Here is a 21489-nt window from a genome sequence, read left to right on the forward strand (position 1 = left end):
CAGCAGGGAGGAGACAGAGACAGCGGGTGTAGTCACATTCACTCGCTCTGTTTTTGTTTATTTAACAAATCTGAGCCCGGCCCTGCACAATCAAATCAATTGCGATCATACTTCCTGTAGAGTCATTTGTGTGTCTAAATTATTTAATAGCTACTAACTAGGGGTGTTAATGTTGTTATGTACAGGATGCTGCTGCTGTGGGCTTCTCTCTGTGTGTGTGTGTGTGTGTGTGTGTGTGTGTGTGTGTGTGTGTGTGTGTGTGTGTGTGTGTGTGTGTGTGTGTGTGTGTGTGTGTGTGTGTGTGTGTGTGTCTAAATATACACTGTTACGTTAGCAGGCAGTTCTCAATGCTCAGGGCTCAATGCTGGGTGTGTCTGTTATTAGACTGTGGTTGGAAGGAACAGGGCGGGAATCACAGCCAGACTCATTGATAATGAGAAAGAGAGGTGTGTCTGTGTGCACGTTTGCACCCTTGTGTGTGTGTGTGTGTGTGTGTGTGTGTGTTGGTCTATCCCTGTCTGTTTCTGTGTCTGTCCCGGCCACACCCCTTCCATTCCCAGCCTGCCTTAGTCATGAGCTCACTGGTCCCCAACAGCACCACCTTCCAGACCTGGGTTCAAATACTATTTGAAATCTTTCAAATAGTTTGATAGTTTGCATCAGCCTGCCTAGAGTCTCAGGTGGGTGGAGTTTTTAGTTTTGAAACTATTCCCATTGGTTCCAAATCAAATCATTTTTTAATTGTCGCATGATTTGTAAACAACAGGTGTAGACTAACAGGGAAATGCTGATTTACGAACCCTTCCCAACAATGCAGAAACAATACATTTATAAAAATTATAACAATAAAAATTATAATAATAATACAAATAATAATAATCAACATTGTAATAAATAATAATAATAATAATAATAACAATTATAATAATAATAATAATAACAATTATAATAATAAAATTATAATAATAAAAATGAATAATACAAACAAAATTATAATACAAATTATAATAATAATAACAATTATAATAATACACATTATAATAATAATAACAATTATAATAATAATAATAATAACAATTATAATAATACACATTATAATAATAATAATCAGCATTATAATAATAATAATAATAGTACAAATTATAATAGTAATAATACATTTAAATATATAATAATAATAATAATAATAATAATAATAATAATAAAAATACAAATAATAATACACAAAAATACTACTAATAATAACACATTATAATAACAATACAAATAAAAGTAATAATACAAATAATTAAAACAATTATAATAATACACGTACAAAATAATAAATATTCTAATAAAAATAATAATAATACAAATTAAAAATAATAATAATTAAAACAATAATAATAATATAAAGACCATGCAGAATACAACAACTGTTTTCCGGTAAAATGCAAGAGAGGAGGGGGGGAGGGGGATACTTACAGCCAAACATTCAGCATGGAGGAATGGGAGGTTCAGCAGCCAAACATTCAGCATGGAGGAATGGGAGGTTCAGCAGCCAAACATTCAGCATGGAGGAATGGGAGGTTCAGCAGCCAAACATTTCAGCATGGAGGAATGAGAGGTTCAGCAGCCAAACATTCAGCATGGAGGAATGGGAGGTTCAGCAGCCAAACATTCAGCATGGAGGAATGGGAGGTTCAGCAGCCAAACATTCAGCATGGAGGAATGGGAGGTTCAGCAGCCAAACATTTCAGCATGGAGGAATGAGAGGTTCAGCAGCCAAACATTCAGCATGGAGGAATGGGAGGTTCAGCAGCCAAACATTCAGCATGGAGGAATGGGAGGTTCAGCAGCCAAACATTCAGCATGGAGGAATGGGAGGTTCAGCAGCCAAACATTCAGCATGGAGGAATGGGAGGTTCAGCAGCCAAACATTCAGCATGGAGGAATGGGAGGTTCAGCAGCCAAACATTCAGCATGGAGGAATGGGGGGTTCAGCAGCCAAACATTCAGCATGGAGGAATGGGAGGTTCAGCAGCCAAACATTCAGCATGGAGGAATGGGAGGTTCAGCAGCCAAACATTCAGCATGGAGGAATGGGAGGTTCAGCAGCCAAACATTTCAGCATGGAGGAATGGGAGGTTCAGCAGCCAAACATTCAGCATGGAGGAATGGGAGGTTCAGCAGCCAAACATTCAGCATGGAGGAATGGGAGGTTCAGCAGCCAAACATTCAGCATGGAGGAATGGGAGGTTCAGCAGCCAAACATTCAGCATGGAGGAATGGGAGGTTCAGCAGCCAAACATTCAGCATGGAGGAATGGGGGGTTCAGCAGCCAAACATTCAGCATGGAGGAATGGGAGGTTCAGCAGCCAAACATTCAGCATGGAGGAATGGGAGGTTCAGCAGCCAAACATTTCAGCAAAACAAATGTAATGTAGCTAATTTACACCCTTTATTGTGTATTTCTTTACCTTCATTGTTTTGTGCTGACTCACATACGCTCACTCTCAGAAAACACACACATGCATACTGACAACACACACACATAGACTTTAAATATGCTGCTGCTACTGTTTTTCAGCCAATGGAAACAAACACACCGTCTTTTCCTCTTCAATATGAGCCAGTTGTCTGCGCTTGTCACGTCCTGACCTTAGTTCCTTGTTTTTGTTTATGTTTTAGGCTGGCCGGGGTGTGAGTTGGGGTGGGCATTCTATGTGTTGTTCTAGTTTTGGTTTTCTATGTGTTTTGGCCTGGTATGGTTCTCAATCAGAGGCAGCTGTCAATCGTTGTCCCTGATTGAGAACCATACTTAGGCAGCCTGTTTCTCCCACTTGAGTTGTGGGTGATTGTTTGATGTCTCCGTGTCTTCACCACACAGAATTGTTTAATGTCTCTGTGTCTTCACCACACAGAACTGTTTAATGTCTCTGTGTCTTCACCAGACAGAACTGTTTAAATGTCTCTGTGTCTTCACCAGACAGAACTGTTTAATGTCTCTGTGTCTTCACCAGACAGAACTGTTTAATGTCTCTGTGTCTTCACCAGACAGAACTGTTTAATGTCTCTGTGTCTTCACCAGACAGAACTGTTTAATGTCTCTGTGTTTCCTCCAGACAGAACTGTTTAATGTCTCTGTGTCTTCACCAGACAGAACTGTTTAATGTCTCTGTGTCTTCACCAGACAGAACTGTTTAATGTCTCTGTGTTTCCTCCAGACAGAACTGTTTAATGTCTCTGTGTCTTCACCAGACAGAACTGTTTAATGTCTCTGTGTTTCCTCCAGACAGAACTGTTTAATGTCTCTGTGTCTTCACCAGACAGAACTGTTTAATGTCTCTGTGTCTTCACCAGACAGAACTGTTTAATGTCTCTGTGTTTCCTCCAGACAGAACTGTTTAATGTCTCTGTGTTTCCTCCAGACAGAACTGTTTAATGTCTCTGTGTCTTCACCAGACAGAACTGTTTAATGTCTCTGTGTCTTCACCAGACAGAACTGTTTCATGTCTCTGTGTCTTCACCAGACAGAACTGTTTAATGTCTCTGTGTCTTCACCAGACAGAACTGTTTAATGTCTCTGTGTCTTCACCAGACAGAACTGTTTAATGTCTCTGTGTCTTCACCAGACAGAACTGTTTAATGTCTCTGTGTCTTCACCAGACAGAACTGTTTAATGTCTCTGTGTCTTCACCAGACAGAACTGTTTCGTTTTTTCGTTTCTGTCTTTCTCTTTGTTATTTTGTATTTTCGTGTTCAGTGACTTTTCATTAAAAATGACGAACACTCACCACGCTGCCCATTGGTCCGATCTGTCATACTCCTCGTCACAGGAAGATGAATCGCGTCACAGCGCTCAATGAGAATAGGGAGGCACCACACCAAGGGTAGCCAATCGTATTTAAGGGGGGGGCTGAAAAGACAGGCCCCCTCCCCATGCTATTTTTCACATTTTGCCATGAGGCTGAGAGAACATTTGGCCTTTTTAAAGTAATTTCTTGCAATTCTACACAGTTTGCCATTGCTTATAACCAATGCTTAATTTTTTAAATTGTATTATTATTATGGGGGACATGTTCCCCAATCCTTAGAGGGAATTTCACCTATTATTTTCGGTGATAGTGTCCTTTTGTATGATAGAACTGTTGATGAAGAGAGATTAAAGGTTTTCAGTGGAACCTGTGGCGGTATAACGAGGCTATTTTCAAACGCTTGGTTGGCTCGTTAGATGGTGAATGAGAACATGTAGCAGATGGTCACTGTTAGTGGTACCTTTTCTCTACAGGATGGTCCTATACAATGTTTTCTGTCTCTGTCTCTCTGTGTCTCTCTCTCTCTCTCTGTCTCTCTCTGTGTCTCTCTCTCTCTCTCTGTCTCTCTCTCTCTCTCTCTCTGTCTCTCTCTGTCTCTGTCTCTTTCTCTCTGTCTCTGTCTGTTTCTCTCTTTGTCTCTCGCTCTCTGTTCAGTATATTTTAATATAGAGTATGTTAGTTGAATATGCAGTATATTGTGATATCGTCAAAGCTGTTTATTGAATCCATAGAGACACGTTGAATCTGTAGAGTAGAAGTGAAGAGGAAGAGTCCTCTTTCCATCACGCCTGTGCTTATATCAGCCTCCCACATGCAAAAACCTCCCATTCCTCCATCCCGCCCCGGTGCAGCAGAAAAGCACTATGCAAAACCCTCCCCGGCCCTCCTCCCACCTCCCCTGTTATCTGCCTCATCGGGATGGGATGGAGGAAGGATAGAAGGAAAGAGGGATGGAGAGGTAGAGAGAGAGAAGGGCTAAACTATTAGGAACTCTCTGCCCTGGGCTTCAGACGACACAGACCGAAATATCTCCACTTTGACCGTTTTTTAGAAAGGAGTCTTTCTCAGGTAACATAAACTGTATGGTATCTCTGGGCTCAGGATCGTGTTCCTTCATGAAGAAGTTTAACTTTCCCTCTTTCTCAGGTAACATAACTGTAGGGTATCTCTGGGCTCAGGATCGTGTTCCTTCATGAAGAAGTTTAACTTTCCCTCTTTCTCTTGCTGCACTTCTGTTGTTCCTGATCCAAAGGTCTCTCTCTCCCAGTTTCTCCTCAGTGTTTCAAAAAGGGTATTCTTCGGGTTTGTAGTTCTGTCTGTCTTCCAACGTTAATATGTTTAGGTATGTCTTCCTGTTTCTTATGTTATGGTGTGAGTTTAATTGAAATGGTGTTTTTGTTACAAGGACCTATTGCTTTTTCTCATCGATTGTTTGAGCTGTAACAGGTTTGAAACATTTAGTCTTCTGACTGGTGACTGACTCATTAGAGTCTGTTGTAAACACTTAGGGGTCATTTCAGAGGAGGAGTGCTGCCTTAAGACCAGCCCCTACCCTATGTCCATATCATGCTATTCATTCTGATCTAAAAGACTAAACTGATCTTAGATCAGCACTCTTACTCCGAATACAGGCTCAGACTCTGTTATAGCATCCCACTGGGCACAGACGTCAATTCAACGTCTATTCCACGTTGGTTCAACGTGATTTCATTGAAATTATCGATTCAACCAGTGTGTACCCAGTGGGATGGATGGGAAATCAGAGAGCTTTGATACGGCTGTGTTTGTGGTGGATCTGAAATGGCACCCTATATAGTCTATTTATTTTGTCTCTGTTTAGGGAAGAGGCTGCCATTGGGGACGCACGACTAGTCAGTGTTGAAGGGAAATCAGCTAGCCTGAGATGGAAACATTGAAGGGAAATCAGCTAGCCTGAGATGGAAACATTGAAGGGAAATCAGCTAGCCTGAGAGATGGAAACATTGAAGGGAAATCAGCTAGCCTGAGATGGAAACATTGAAGGGAAATCAGCTAGCCTGAGAGATGGAAACATTGAAGGGAAATCAGCTAGCCTGAGATGGAAACATTGAAGGGAAATCAGCTAGCCTGAGATGGAAACATTGAAGGGAAATCAGCTAGCCTGAGATGGAAACATTGAAGGGAAATCAGCTAGCCTGAGATGGAAACATTGAAGGGAAATCAGCTAGCCTGAGAGATGGAAACATTGAAGGGAAATCAGCTAGCCTGAGAGATGGAAGCGTTGATAGAGAAATCAGCTAGCCTGAGAGATGGAAGCATTGAAGGGAAATCAGCTCGCCTGAGAGATGGAAGCGTTGATAGGGAAATCAGCTAGCCTGAGAGATGGAAACGTTGAAGGGAAATCAGCTAGTCTGAGATGGAAGCGTTGAAGGGAAATCAGCTAGCCTGAGATGGAAACGTTGAAGGGAAATCAGCTAGCCTGAGAGATGGAAACATTGAAGGGAAATCAGCTAGCCTGAGAGATGGAAACATTGAAGGGAAATCAGCTGGCCTGAGAGATGGAAGCGTTGATAGGGAAATCAGCTAGCCTGAGAGATGGAAGCATTGAAGGGAAATCAGCTCGCCTGAGAGATGGAAGCGTTGATAGGGAAATCAGCTAGCCTGAGAGATGGAAACGTTGAAGGGAAATCAGCTAGTCTGAGATGGAAGCGTTGAAGGGAAATCAGCTAGCCTGAGATGGAAACGTTGAAGGGAAATCAGCTAGCCTGAGAGATGGAAATGTTGAAGGGAAATCAGCTAGTCTGAGAGATGGAAACATTGAAGGGAAATCAGCTAGTCTGAGAGATGGAAACGTTGAAAGGAAATCAGCTAGTCTGAGAGATGGAAACGTTGAAGGGAAATCAGCTAGTCTGAGAGATGGAAACGTTGAATGGAAATCAGCTAGCCTGAGAGATGGAAACGTTGAAGGGAAATCAGCTAGCCTGAGAGATGGAAGCGTTGATAGTGAAATCAGCTAGCCATAGAGATGGAAACGTTGAAGGGAAATCAGCTAGCCTGAGAGATGGAAACGTTGATAGGGAAATCAGCTAGTCTGAGAGATGGAAACATTGATAGGGAAATCAGCTAGCCTGAGAGATGGAAACGTTGATAGGGAAATCAGCTAGCCTGAGAGATGGAAACGTTGAAGGGAAATCAGCTAGCCTGAGAGATGGAAATGTTGAAGGGAAATCAGCTAGCCTGAGAGATGGAGATGTTGATAGGGAAATCAGCTAGTCTGAGATGGAAACGTTGATAGGGAAATCAGCTAGTCTGAGAGATGGAAACGTTGATAGGGAAATCAGCTAGTCTGAGAGATGGAAACGTTGAAGGGAAATCAGCTAGCCTGAGAGATGGAAACGTTGATAGGGGAATCAGCTAGTCTGAGAGATGGAAACGTTGAAGGGAAATCAGCTAGTCTGAGAGATGGAAACGTTGAAGGGAAATCAGCTAGCCTGAGAGATGGAAACGTTGATAGGGGAATCAGCTAGTCTGAGAGATGGAAACATTGAAGGGAAATCAGCTAGTCTGAGAGATGGAAACATTGATAGGGAAATCAGCTAGCCTGAGAGATGGAAATGTTGATAGGGAAATCAGCTAGCCTGAGAGATGGAAACGTAGATAGGGAAATCAGCTAGTCTGAGATGGAAACGTTGAATGGAAATCAGCTAGCCTGAGAGATGGAAACGTTGAAGGGAAATCAGCTAGTCTGAGAGATGGAAGCGTTGATAGGGAAATCAGCTAGTCTGAGAGATGGAAACGTTGAAGGGAAATCAGCTAGCCTGAGATGGAAACGTTGATAGGGAAATCAGCTAGTCTGAGAGATGGAAACATTGAAGGGAAATCAGCTAGTATGAGAGATGGAAACGTTGATGGTGAAATCAGCTAGCCTGAGAGATGGAAACGTTGATAGGGAAATCAGCTAGTCTGAGAGATGGAAACGTTGAAGGGAAATCAGCTAGTCTGAGATGGAAACGTTGATAGGGAAATCAGCTAGTCTGAGAGATGGAAACGTTGATAGGGAAATCAGCTAGTCTGAGAGATGGAAACGTTGAAGGGAAATATGCTAGCCTGAGAGATGGAAACGTTGATAGGGGAATCAGCTAGTCCAAGAGATGGAAACGTTGAAGGGAAATCAGCTAGTCTGAGAGATGGAAACATTGATAGGGAAATCAGCTAGCCTGAGAGATGGAAATGTTGATAGGGAAATCAGCTAGCCTGAGAGATGGAAGCATTGATAGGGAAATCAGCTAGCCTGAGAGATGGAAGCATTGAAGGGAAATCAGCTAGCCTGAGAGATGGAAGCGTTGTTAGGGAAATCAGCTAGCCTGAGATGGAAGCGTTGATAGGGAAATCAGCTAGCCTGAGAGATGGAAACGTTGATAGGGAAATCAGCTAGCCTGAGAGATGGAAGCGTTGAAGGGAAATCAGCTAGCCTGAGAGATGGAAACGTTGAAGGGAAATCAGCTAGTCTGACAGATGGAAACGTTGAAGTGAAATCGGCTAGTCTGAGAGATGGAAACGTTGATAGGGAAATCAGCTAGTCTGACAGATGGAAACGTTGAAGGGAAATCAGCTAGTCTGAGAGATGGAAGCGTTGATAGGGAAATCAGCTAGCCTGAGAGATGGAAGCGTTGATAGGGAAATCAGCTAGCCTGAGATGGAAGCGTTGATAGGGAAATCAGCTAGTCTGAGAGATGGAAATGTTGATAGGGAAATCAGCTAGCCTCAGAGATGGAAGCGTTGATAGGGAAATCAGCTAGCCTGAGAGATGGAAGCATTGATAGGGAAATCAGCTAGCCTGAGATGGAAGCGTTGATAGGGAAATCAGCTAGTCTGAGAGATGGAAACGTTGAAGGGAAATCAGCTAGCCTGAGAGATGGAAACGTTGATAGGGAAATTTGCTAGTCTGAGAGATGGAAGTGTTGAGAGGGAAATCAGCTAGCCTGAGAGATGGAAACGTTGAAGGGAAATCAGCTAGCCTGAGAGATGGAAACGTTGATAGGGAAATCAGCTAGCCTGAGTTATGGAAACGTTGAAGGGAAATCAGCTAGCCTGAGAGATGGAAGCATTGAAGGGAAATCAGCTAGCCTGAGAGATGGAAACGTTGATAGGGAAATCAGCTAGTCTGAGAGATGGAAACGTTGATAGGGAAATCAGCTAGCCTCAGAGATGGAAGCGTTGATAGGGAAATCAGCTAGCCTGAGAGATGGAAGCGTTGAAGGGAAATCAGCTAGCCTGAGAGATTGAAACGTTGAAGGGAAATCAGCTAGTCTGAGAGATGGAAACGTTGATAGTGAAATCAGCTAGCCTGAGAGATGGAAACATTGATAGGGAAATCAGCTAGCCTGAGAGATGGAGACGTTGATAGGGAAATGAGCTAGTCTGAGAGATGGAAACGTTGATAGGGAAATCAGCTAGCCTGAGAGATGGAAACGTTGATAGGGAAATCAGCTAGTCTGAGAGATGGAAGCGTTGATAGGGAAATCAGCTAGCCTCAGAGATGGAAGCGTTGATAGGGAAATCAGCTAGCCTGAGAGATGGAAACGTTGAAGGGAAATCAGCTAGTCTGAGAGATGGAAACGTTGATAGGGAAATCAGCTAGCCTGAGAGATGGAAACGTTGATAGGGAAATCAGCTAGCCTGAGAGATGGAAACGTTGATAGGGAAATCAGCTAGTCTGAGAGATGGAAACGTTGATAGGGAAATCAGCTAGCCTGAGAGATGGAAACGTTGATAGGGAAATCAGCTAGCCTGAGAGATGGAAGCGTTGATGGGGAAATCAGCTAGCCTCAGAGATGGAAGCGTTGAGAGGGAAATCAGCTAGCCTGAGAGATGGAAACGTTGAAGGGAAATCAGCTAGTCTGAGAGATAGAAACGTTGATAGGGAAATCAGCTAGTCTGAGAGATGGAAACATTGAAGGTAAATCAGCTAGTCTGAGAGATGGAAACATTGAAGGGAAATCAGCTAGTCTGAGAGATGGAATCGTTGATAGGGAAATCAGCTAGCCTCGGAGATGGAAGCGTTGATAGGGAAATCAGCTAGCCTGAGAGATGGAAACGTTGAAGGGAAATCAGCTAGTCTGAGAGATGGAAACGTTGATAGGGAAATCAGCTAGCCTGAGAGATGGAAAGATTGATAGGGAAATCAGCTAGCCTGAGAGATGGAAACGTTGATAGGGAAATCAGCTAGTCTGAGAGATGGAAACGTTGATAGGGAAATCAGCTAGCCTGAGAGATGGAAACGTTGATAGGGAAATCAGCTAGCCTGAGAGATGGAAAGATTGATAGGGAAATCAGCTAGCCTGAGAGATGGAAACGTTGATAGGGAAATCAGCTAGTCTGAGAGATGGAAATGTTGATAGGGAAATCAGCTAGCCTGAGAGATGGAAACGTTGATAGGGAAATCAGCTAGTCTGAGAGATGGAAGCGTTCATAGGGAAATCAGCTAGCCTCAGAGATGGAAGCGTTGATAGGGACATCAGCTAGCCTGAGAGATGGAAACGTTGAAGGGAAATCAGCTAGTCTGAGAGATGGAAACGTTGATAGGGAAATCAGCTAGCCTGAGAGATGGAAACGTTGATAGGGAAATCAGCTAGTCTGAGAGATGGAAGCGTTGATAGGGAAATCAGCTAGCCTGAGAGATGGAAGCGTTGATGGGGAAATCAGCTAGTCTGAGAGATGGAAATGTTGATAGGGAAATCAGCTAGCCTGAGAGATGGAAACGTTGATAGGGAAATCAGCTAGTCTGAGAGATGGAAATGTTGATAGGGAAATCAGCTAGCCTGAGAGATGGAAACGTTGATAGGGAAATCAGCTAGCCTGAGAGATGGAAACGTTGATAGGGAAATCAGCTAGTCTGAGAGATGGAAGCGTTCATAGGGAAATCAGCTAGCCTCAGAGATGGAAGCGTTGATAGGGACATCAGCTAGCCTGAGAGATGGAAACGTTGAAGGGAAATCAGCTAGTCTGAGAGATGGAAACGTTGATAGGGAAATCAGCTAGCCTGAGAGATGGAAACGTTGATAGGGAAATCAGCTAGTCTGAGAGATGGAAGCGTTGATAGGGAAATCAGCTAGCCTGAGAGATGGAAGCGTTGATGGGGAAATCAGCTAGTCTGAGAGATGGAAATGTTGATAGGGAAATCAGCTAGCCTGAGAGATGGAAACGTTGATAGGGAAATCAGCTAGTCTGAGAGATGGAAATGTTGATAGGGAAATCAGCTAGCCTGAGAGATGGAAACGTTGATAGGGAAATCAGCTAGTCTGAGAGATGGAAACATTGAAGGTAAATCAGCTAGTCTGAGAGATGGAAACATTGAAGGGAAATCAGCTAGTCTGAGAGATGGAATCGTTGATAGGGAAATCAGCTAGCCTCGGAGATGGAAGCGTTGATAGGGAAATCAGCTAGCCTGAGAGATGGAAACGTTGAAGGGAAATCAGCTAGTCTGAGAGATGGAAACGTTGATAGGGAAATCAGCTAGCCTGAGAGATGGAAAGATTGATAGGGAAATCAGCTAGCCTGAGAGATGGAAACGTTGATAGGGAAATCAGCTAGTCTGAGAGATGGAAACGTTGATAGGGAAATCAGCTAGCCTGAGAGATGGAAACGTTGATAGGGAAATCAGCTAGCCTGAGAGATGGAAAGATTGATAGGGAAATCAGCTAGCCTGAGAGATGGAAACGTTGATAGGGAAATCAGCTAGTCTGAGAGATGGAAATGTTGATAGGGAAATCAGCTAGCCTGAGAGATGGAAACGTTGATAGGGAAATCAGCTAGTCTGAGAGATGGAAGCGTTCATAGGGAAATCAGCTAGCCTCAGAGATGGAAGCGTTGATAGGGACATCAGCTAGCCTGAGAGATGGAAACGTTGAAGGGAAATCAGCTAGTCTGAGAGATGGAAACGTTGATAGGGAAATCAGCTAGCCTGAGAGATGGAAACGTTGATAGGGAAATCAGCTAGTCTGAGAGATGGAAGCGTTGATAGGGAAATCAGCTAGCCTGAGAGATGGAAGCGTTGATGGGGAAATCAGCTAGTCTGAGAGATGGAAATGTTGATAGGGAAATCAGCTAGCCTGAGAGATGGAAACGTTGATAGGGAAATCAGCTAGTCTGAGAGATGGAAATGTTGATAGGGAAATCAGCTAGCCTGAGAGATGGAAACGTTGATAGGGAAATCAGCTAGTCTGAGAGATGGAAGCGTTCATAGGGAAATCAGCTAGCCTCAGAGATGGAAGCGTTGATAGGGACATCAGCTAGCCTGAGAGATGGAAACGTTGAAGGGAAATCAGCTAGTCTGAGAGATGGAAACGTTGATAGGGAAATCAGCTAGCCTGAGAGATGGAAACGTTGATAGGGAAATCAGCTAGTCTGAGAGATGGAAGCGTTGATAGGGAAATCAGCTAGCCTCAGAGATGGAAGCGTTGATAGGGACATCAGCTAGCCTGAGAGATGAAACGTTGAAGGGAAATCAGCTAGTCTGAGAGATGGAAACGTTGATAGGGAAATCAGCTAGTCTGAGAGATGGAAACATTGAAGGGAAATCAGCTAGTCTGAGAGATGGAAGCGTTGATAGGGAAATCAGCTAGCCTGAGAGATGGAAACGTTGATAGGGCTATGTTCCAGATGCCACTATCTGGCCAAGCTGCAAATCAGGAAGTTCTACAAATGATTTTTGTCAAAATCTGATTCAACCCTAACCTTAACCACACTGCTAACCTTCTGTCTAACCCTTTTTATGAAACAATCATTTTGCAGCTTAGCCATATGGTGTGAATCCTTAGGTTCTGAAGGTGAGGTGATATGGCAGTGGCAATTCAATATCCGAAGGGTGTTTTATGGTACTGCTGGCAGGAGGTGGGAATATAGGGATGCATTCCAAATGTCACCCAATTTAGATGACAGGGAAGTCTCTCCAAGACAATGGTTTACATGACAGGACAGTCTCTCCAAGACATTGTTTTACTGTTCGATGACAGGACAGTCTCTCCAAGACAATGGTTTACTGTTCGATGACAGGACAGTCTCTCCAAGACAATGGTTTACTGTTCGATGACAGGACAGTCTCTCCAAGACAATGGTTTACATGACAGGACAGTCTCTCCAAGACAATGGTTTACTGTTCGATGACAGGACAGTCTCTCCAAGACAATGGTTTACTGTTCGATGACAGGACAGTCTCTCCAAGACAATGGTTTACTGTTCGATGACAGGACAGTCTCTCCAAGACAATGGTTTACTGTTCGATGACAGGACAGTCTCTCCAAGACAATGGTTTACTGTTCGATGACAGGACAGTCTCTCCAAGACAATGGTTTACTGTTCGATGACAGGACAGTCTCTCCAAGACAATGGTTTACTGTTCGATGACAGGACAGTCTCTCCAAGACAATGGTTTACTGTTCGATGACAGGACAGTCTCTCCAAGACAATGGTTTACTGTTCGATGACAGGACAGTCTCTCCAAGACAATGGGTAACTGGTTTATTGTTTGAACACACTCATGTGATGTGAAGTAGAATGATAAACACTTTTATTGTCCACCCATAGTGGAAATGTGTATCGTGTTTCACCACTTAAAAACAGCCATTAAACACCAGCACGAGCACATCATTCTGGAGACCATTAAATCAACTATACAAAGTACAAAGGTGCTTCTGTAACAGTGCAGTTCAAAGTTCATATATATTACATCATTGGTCTAAAACCATGTTATCATCAAGAGTCATCACAGCATATTTAATTGCAGTAGAAAAACTAAAGTCTGCTCCGATTAAGCATTGGAATATGCTAATGTACGTCGAATATGCTAATACGGGTTGAATATGCGAATGTGTGTTGAATATGCTAATGACTGTTCAATATGCCAATGTCGTTTGAATATGCTAATGTAAGTTACATACGCTAATGTAGGTTGAATATGCTAATGTAAGTGGTTTGATCTAGGATTTTTGAATGGATTTCATAATATTTAGATTTAGATTGACCGTCTTATCTTTAGATTGACTGTTTTCTCAATCGCGTCTGTAAGAAATGACCTGTTTTAGAATATATTCCACTAGCAGCCACCTATAGGTCCTTTCCAATGTAGCCTACAATCTCATTTTCCAGTCAGAATTTAGTAGCCTAGGTGACGGTGCTCTTTCAGGAATAGATTCAGGTGCTCTATCACTGTCTGTTGTTTAAAGGAGCAGTCATCATTCATGCGCCGAATACAACAGGTGTAGGTTTTACTGTGAAATGCTTGCTTACCAGCCCTTTCACAACAATGAAGAGTTAAAAAGTAAGACAAATTTGCTAAAAAGGGAAATAGTAACACAATAAAATAATAATAACTCGGCTATATACAAGGAGTACCAGTACTGAGTCAATGTGCGGGAGTACCAGGTAGTTGAGGTAATAACAAGGCTATATACAAGGAGTACCAGTACTGAGTCAATGTGCAGGAGTACCAGTACTGAGTCAATGTGCGGGGGTACCAGGTAGTTGAGGTAATAACAAGGCTATATACAAGGAGTACCAGTACTGACTCAATGTGCAGGGGTACCAGGTAGTTGAGGTAATAACAAGGCTATATACAAGGAGTACCAGTACTGAGTCAATGTGCGGGGGTACCAGGTAGTTGAGGTAATAACAAGGCTATATACAAGGAGTACCAGTACTGAGTCAATGTGCAGGAGTACCAGGTAGTTGAGGTAATAACAAGGCTATATACAAGGAGTACCAGTACTGAGTCAATGTGCAGGAGTACCAGTACTGAGTCAATGTGCGGCGGTACCAGGTAGTTGAGGTAATAACTCAGCTATATACAAGGAGTACTAGTACTGACTCAATGTGCAGGGGTACAGGTTAGTCGAGGTAATTGAGATAATATTTAGATGTAGGTAGAAGTAAATTGACTATGCATAGATAATAAACAGGGAGTAGCAGCAGTGTACAAAACAAATGGTGGGGGGTTCAATAGTCCGGGTGGCCATTTGATGAATTGTTCAGCAGTTTTATGGCTTGGGGGTAGAAGCTGTTACGGAGCCTTTTGGTCCTAGACATGGCGCTCCGGTACCGCTTGCCGTGCGATCGCAGAGAAAACAGTTTATGACTTGGGGGGTAGAAGCTGTTACGGAGCCTTTTGGTCCTAGACATGGCGCTCCGGTACCGCTTGCCGTGCGATAGCAGAGAAAACAGTTTATGACTTGGGGGGTAGAAGCTGTTACGGGGCCTTTTGGTCCTAGACATGACTTACATTTTTATTTAACCTTTATTTAACCAGGCAGGCCAGTGAAGAACAAATTCTTATTTACAATGACGGACTACCAAAAAGCAAAATACCTCCTACAGGGATGGGGGATTAAAAATACAAATTTAATTAAATAATAAATCTAGGACAAAACACACATCACGACAAGAGAGACCACACAACACTACATGATGTAGCCAGTCAAGATGCTCTCAATGGTGCAGCTGTAGAACTTGTTGAGGTGTCTGAGGGCCCATGCCAAATCTTTTCAGCCTCCTGAAGGGGAAGAGGCGTTGTCGTGCTCTCTTCACCACTGTGTTGGTGTGTTTGGACCATGATAGGTCCTTGGTGATGTGGACACCAGTGGAACTTGAAGCTCTCAACCCATTCCACTACATGCTGTTGTGATAGCGTGTAGTTCCTATCAGTTCCTATCCTATTGTTAGTCTGTAGTCCCCGGCTGTACATCTTTTCACCTCCTACGGTGTGACAAAAGAGCAGCAGCAGCGCTGTGAATTGATTGGCTTAAATGTCAATCATCAATAATGCATGATGGGGCTCGGCTTTCACAGAGGACTGCTTCCCAAACGGCTCCCTATTCCCTATATAGTGCCCTACTGTTGACCAGAGCTCTATTCCCTATATAGTGCACTATTGTTGACCACAGCCCTATGGGACTGCATTGACTAGAACTGTTATGCCAAATACGCAGTAATTATCTAGGCTAATGGCTAGCTACAGTATATAGTGACTGTAGTCTAGGATATTTATGGAGAGTGATAAGCTAGATACAGTATATAGTAACTGTAGTCTAGGATATTTACAGAGAGTGATAGGTTAGATACAGTATATAGTGACTGTAGTCTAGGATATTTACAGAGAGTGATAGGTTAGATACAGTATATAGTGACTGTAGTCTAGGATATTTATGGAGAGTGATAGGTTAGATACAGTATATAGTAACTGTAGTCTAGGATATTTACAGAGAGTGATAGGTTAGATACAGTATATAGTAACTGTAGTCTAGGATATTTACAGAGAGTGATAGGTTAGATACAGTATATAGTAACTGTAGTCTAGGATATTTACAGAGAGTGATAGGTTAGATACAGTATATAGTGACTGTAGTCTAGGATATTTATGGAGAGTGATAGGTTAGATACAGTATATAGTGACTGTAGTCTAGGATATTTATGGAGAGTGATAGGTTAGATACAGTATATAGTGACTGTAGTCTAGGATATTTACAGAGAGTGATAGGTTAGATACAGTATATAGTGACTGTAGTCTAGGATATTTATGGAGAGTGATAGGTTAGATACAGTATATAGTAACTGTAGTCTAGGATATTTACAGAGAGTGATAGGTTAGATACAGTATATAGTAACTGTAGTCTAGGATATTTATGGAGAGTGATAGGTTAGATACAGTATATAGTGACTGTAGTCTAGGATATTTATGGAGAGTGATAGGTTAGATACAGTATATAGTAACTGTAGTCTAGGATATTTATGGAGAGTGATAGGTTAGATACAGTATATAGTAACTGTAGTCTAGGATATTTATGGAGAGTGATAGGTTAGATACAGTATATAGTAACTGTAGTCTAGGATATTTACAGAGAGTGATAGGTTAGATACAGTATATAGTGACTGTAGTCTAGGATATTTATGGAGAGTGATAAGCTAGATACAGTATATAGTGACTGTAGTCTAGGATATTTATGGAGAGTGATAGGTTAGATACAGTATATAGTGACTGTAGTCTAGGATATTTATGGAGAGTGATAGGTTAGATACAGTATATAGTAACTGTAGTCTAGGATATTTATGGAGAGTGATAGGTTAGATACAGTATATAGTGACTGTAGTCTAGGATATTTATGGAGAGTGATAGGTTAGATACAGTATATAGTGACTGTAGTCTAGGATATTTATGGAGAGTGATAGGTTAGATACAGTATATAGTGACTGTAGTCTAGGATATTTATGGAGAGTGATAGGTTAGATACAGTATATAGTAACTGTAGTCTAGGATATTTATGGAGAGTGATAGGTTAGATACAGTATATAGTGACTGTAGTCTAGGATATTTATGGAGAGTGATAGGTTAGATACAGTATATAGTGACTGTAGTCTAGGATATTTATGGAGAGTGATAGGTTAGATACAGTATATAGTAACTGTAGTCTAGGATATTTATGGAGAGTGATAGGTTAGATACAGTATATAGTGACTGACTGACTATTTATGGAGAGTGATAACCTCTCTGGGATAGGCCCCTATTTTGTTCACTTCCTCTCTGACTGACATGCCCAAAGTAAACTGCCTGTTACTCAGGCCCAGAAGCCAGGTTATGCATATATCAGGTCCATCTACCAGTAGTGTGCAGCCCACCTATGAGTAGCTTACCAAACAATTCTGAAAGTACATGCAGTTGTCACGTTCCACCGCAAACTGACTTAAACAAATCTCACAATTATTAGACAGCACAAGCTCCCAACTACTATCTAGTCAATGCAACATTGACATCACAATATCTGACAATTAATTTCCAGAAATATTGCCCCCATCTTGTAGGTTGACAGAAATACTTTCCCCAAAACCTTCTCAATGAAATGTTAAGTGCAAAGTAGGCATACCTAGCAGAAGTGTATTTCAGGAGGAAGTGTATCATGATTAAGTATTTCATTAGGAAGTATTTCATTAGGAAGTATTTCATTAGGAAGTATTTCATGAAGTATTTCATTAGGAAGTATTTCATTAGGAAGTATTTCATGAGGAAGTATTTCATGAAGTAAATCATGAGGAAGTATATAATTTGTGTCTGTTATTTGTTATTTGTAAACTTTGCCATGAAATGAGCAGCAACAGTACAGAACCATCGCTAGACTGACACATGCCTGGAATACGTTACACGATTTCGCTAGGTATTTGCAGCACATTAGAGGCACAATCCTCACATTAAAGGGCCAGACGCAAAATTAAAGGGGAATTACTGAGCATGACATATGATACTTAGCATGACATGTGATACTGAGCATGACATATGATAATGAAATATGATACTGAGCATGACATATGATACTGAGTGTAACGGATGTGAAACGGCTATCTTAGTTAGCGTGGGCGCTAAATAGCGGTTCAATCAGTGACGTCACTTGCTCTGAGATCTTGAAGTAGTAGTTCCCCTTGCTCTGCAAGGGCCGCGGCTTTTGTGGAGCGATGGGTAACGATGCTTCGAGGGTGACTGTTGATGTGTGCAGAGGGTCCCTGGTTCGCGCCCGGGTATGGGCGAGGGACGGTCTAAACTTGTACTGTTACATGAGCATGACATATGATACTGAGCATGACATGTGATACTGAGCATGACATATGATACTGAACATGACATATGATACTGAACATGACATATAATAATGACATATGATACTGAACATGACATCTGATACTGAGCATGACATATGATAATGACATATGATACTGAACATGACATATGATAATGAACATGACATATGATAATGATATATTATACTGAACATGACATATGATAATGAACACGACAAATAATAATGATATATGATACTGAACATGACATATGATACTGAGCATGACATATGATACCTAGCATGACATATGATAATGACATGATAATGAACATGACATATGATACTGATTATGTCCTAAGCCTATGACAGCTGTATGTTCATTTGATTGTGGCCTGTGGAATGTTGTTCCACTCCAGTTCGATGGTTGTGCGAAGTTTCTGGATATTGGTGGGAACTGGAACACCCTGTCATACACATCAATCCAGAGCATCCCAAACATGCTCAATGGGTAACATGTTTAATGAGTATGCAGGCCATGGAAGAACTGGGACCTTTTCAGCTTCCAGGAACTGTGTACAGATCCCTGCAATATGAGGCCGTGCATTATCATGCTGAAACATGAGGTGATGGCGGTGGATGAATGGCACGACAATGGGCCTCAGGGTCTCGTCACATTTATCCCTGGGCATTGAAGTTGCCATTGATAAAATGCAATTGTGTTCGTTGTCCACAGCTTATGCCTGCCCATACCACAACCCCACCTACACCGTGCAGCACTCTGTTCAAACCGCTTGCCAACACAACTTCATACATGTGGTCTGCCATCTGCCCGGTACAGTTGAAACCGAGGACGACGAGCACGCAGATGAGCTTCCCTGAAACGGTTTATGACAGTTTGTGCAGAAATTCTTCGGTTGTGCGAACCCAGAGTTTCATCAGTTGTCCGGGTGGCTGGTCTCAGATGGTTCCGCAGGTGAAGAAGCAGGATGTGGAGGTCTTGGGCTGGCATGGTCTGCGGTTGTGAGGCCAGGACATACTGCCAAATGATGTAAAACAAGGTTGGAGGCGACTTATGGTAGAGAAATGAACATTCAATTCTCTGGGAACAGCTCTGGTGGACTTTCCTGCAGTCAGCATGCCAGTTGCATGCTCCCACAAAACTTGAGACATCTGTGGTATTGTGTTGTGTGACAGAACTGATCATTTTAGAGTGGCTTTATATTGTTCCCTGCACAAGGTGCACCTCTGTACTGATCATGCCGTTTAATCAGCTTCTTCATATGCCACACCTGTCAGGTGGATTAATTATTTTGGCAAAGGAGAAATGCTCACTAACAGGGATGTAAACAAATTTGTGCACAAACTTTGAGAGAAATAAGCTTTTTGTGCATATTGAACATTTCTGGGATCTTTTATTTCAGCTCATGAAACATGGGACCGACACTTTACATGTTGCATTTATATTTTAGTTTAGTACAGTACAGAGGAGATCCAGCTATTCCTTTGAAAAGTAGTTGAGCATTAAATATTAGGTCTGCCTAGAGCCGACCAAAGAGATGCTCTCCTATTTTGACACCACACTCCAAAAAGCAAGTTCTGCAGGCTCTAGTTTTGTCTAATCTTGATTATTGTCCAGTCATATGGTCAAGTTCTGCAGGCTCTAGTTTTGTCTAATCTTGATTATTGTCCAGTCATATGGTCAAGTTCTGCAGGCTCTAGTTTTGTCTAATCTTGATTATTGTCCAGTCATATGGTCAAGTTCTGCAGGCTCTAGTTTTGTCTAATCTTGATTAGTGTCCAGTCATATGGTCAAGTTCTGCAGGCTCTAGTTTGGTCTAATCTTGATTAGTGTCCAGTCGTGTGGTCCAGTGCTGCAAAGAAAGACCTAGTTGGGCTCCAGCTGGACCAGAACAGAGTGGCATGTCTTGCTCTTCATTGTAATCAGAGGGCTGATATAAATACTACGCATGCCAGTCTCTCTTGGCTAAGAGTTGAGGAGAGACTGACTGCATCACTTCTTCTTTTAATAAGAAACATTCATGTGTAGAAAATTCCAAATTGTTTGCAGTCAATTTACACACACAGCTCTGACACACACACTTACCCCACCAGACATGCCACCAGGGGTCTTTTCACAGTCCCCAAATCCAGAACAAATTCAAGAACGCGTACGTACAGTATTATATAGAGAGGGGTCATAGCAGGGCTCATACCAGGGCTCCTAGCGAGGCTCATAGCAGGGGTCATAGCGGGGCTCATACCAGGGGTCAGATCAGGGGTCATAGCAGGGTTCATAGCGGGGGTCAGAGCAAGGGTTATAGCAACATAACATGTGGACCAGAAGTCAGTGATTAACCAGGGCAGGTTACACTTACTATGAATATAACCTTTCTACCACTCAACCGTGGGTGTGTTTGGGTTTTATTAGTAGCCTACTCACTCTTTGACCTCTCTGTGTTTTACTTTACAGAGCAACGGAAGAAATACTCCAATGTTATAATGCAGGAGACGTCTCAGTATCATGTGGAGGTAAGACTTGGTCCTCTCCTTTTCCTCTCTATCTCTCTCTCTCTCTCTCTCCCTCTCTCTCTTCTAGAATCTCAAATCTACTCTGGTACGTCTCTTTCGCTCTCTCTCTCTTTCCCTCTCTCTCTCTCCTAGAATCTCAAATCTATTCTGTGTTCTCTCTCTCTCTCTTTCCCTCTCTCTCTCTCATAGAATCTCAAATCTACTCTGGTACGTCTCTTTCGCTCTCTCTCTTTCCCTCTCTCTCTCTCCTAGGATCTCAAATCTACTCTGTTCTCTGTTCTCTCTCTCTCTCTCTCTCTTTCCCTCTCTCTCTCTCTCTCATAGAATCTCAAATCTACTCTGCTCTCTCTCTCTCTCTCTCTCTCTCTCCCTCTCTCTCTCTCTCTCTCTCCTTTATAAACAGGTTGTCAAACCCTAATCGTATGTGGTGTCTTGTGTGTCTTCCAATTAAATGGGGCAGTATGTATTTATAAAAGCTCTAAACTTTACTACCAGTAGGTGTTATGGTCCCTTCCCTAAAACACAAAGGTTGATTGGCCCCTACTTGGTTCATATCTGATGGTATACCATTTAAGTGCACCGTAATA

General features: G+C 42.3%; 1 protein-coding gene across 3 annotated transcripts in view; it reads left to right on the forward strand.

Moving 5' to 3' along the window:
• Positions 1-21489, forward strand: part of LOC110502665 (epidermal growth factor receptor kinase substrate 8-like protein 2) — a 134505-nt gene that overhangs the window by 39786 nt on the left and 73230 nt on the right. For all 3 annotated transcript variants that reach the window (XR_005039342.1, XR_005039343.1, XM_036961472.1), the window contains exon 4: positions 20844-20902. Coding sequence is in view for 1 of the 3 variants with exons in the window: in XM_036961472.1 (XP_036817367.1) it covers positions 20844-20902 (59 nt within the window). In the remaining 2 variants the exon portion in view is untranslated. The remainder of the gene's footprint in view (positions 1-20843; positions 20903-21489) is intronic.

Source organism: Oncorhynchus mykiss, chromosome 2 (assembly GCF_013265735.2).
Source record: "Oncorhynchus mykiss isolate Arlee chromosome 2, USDA_OmykA_1.1, whole genome shotgun sequence".
Lineage (NCBI taxonomy): Eukaryota > Metazoa > Chordata > Actinopteri > Salmoniformes > Salmonidae > Oncorhynchus > Oncorhynchus mykiss.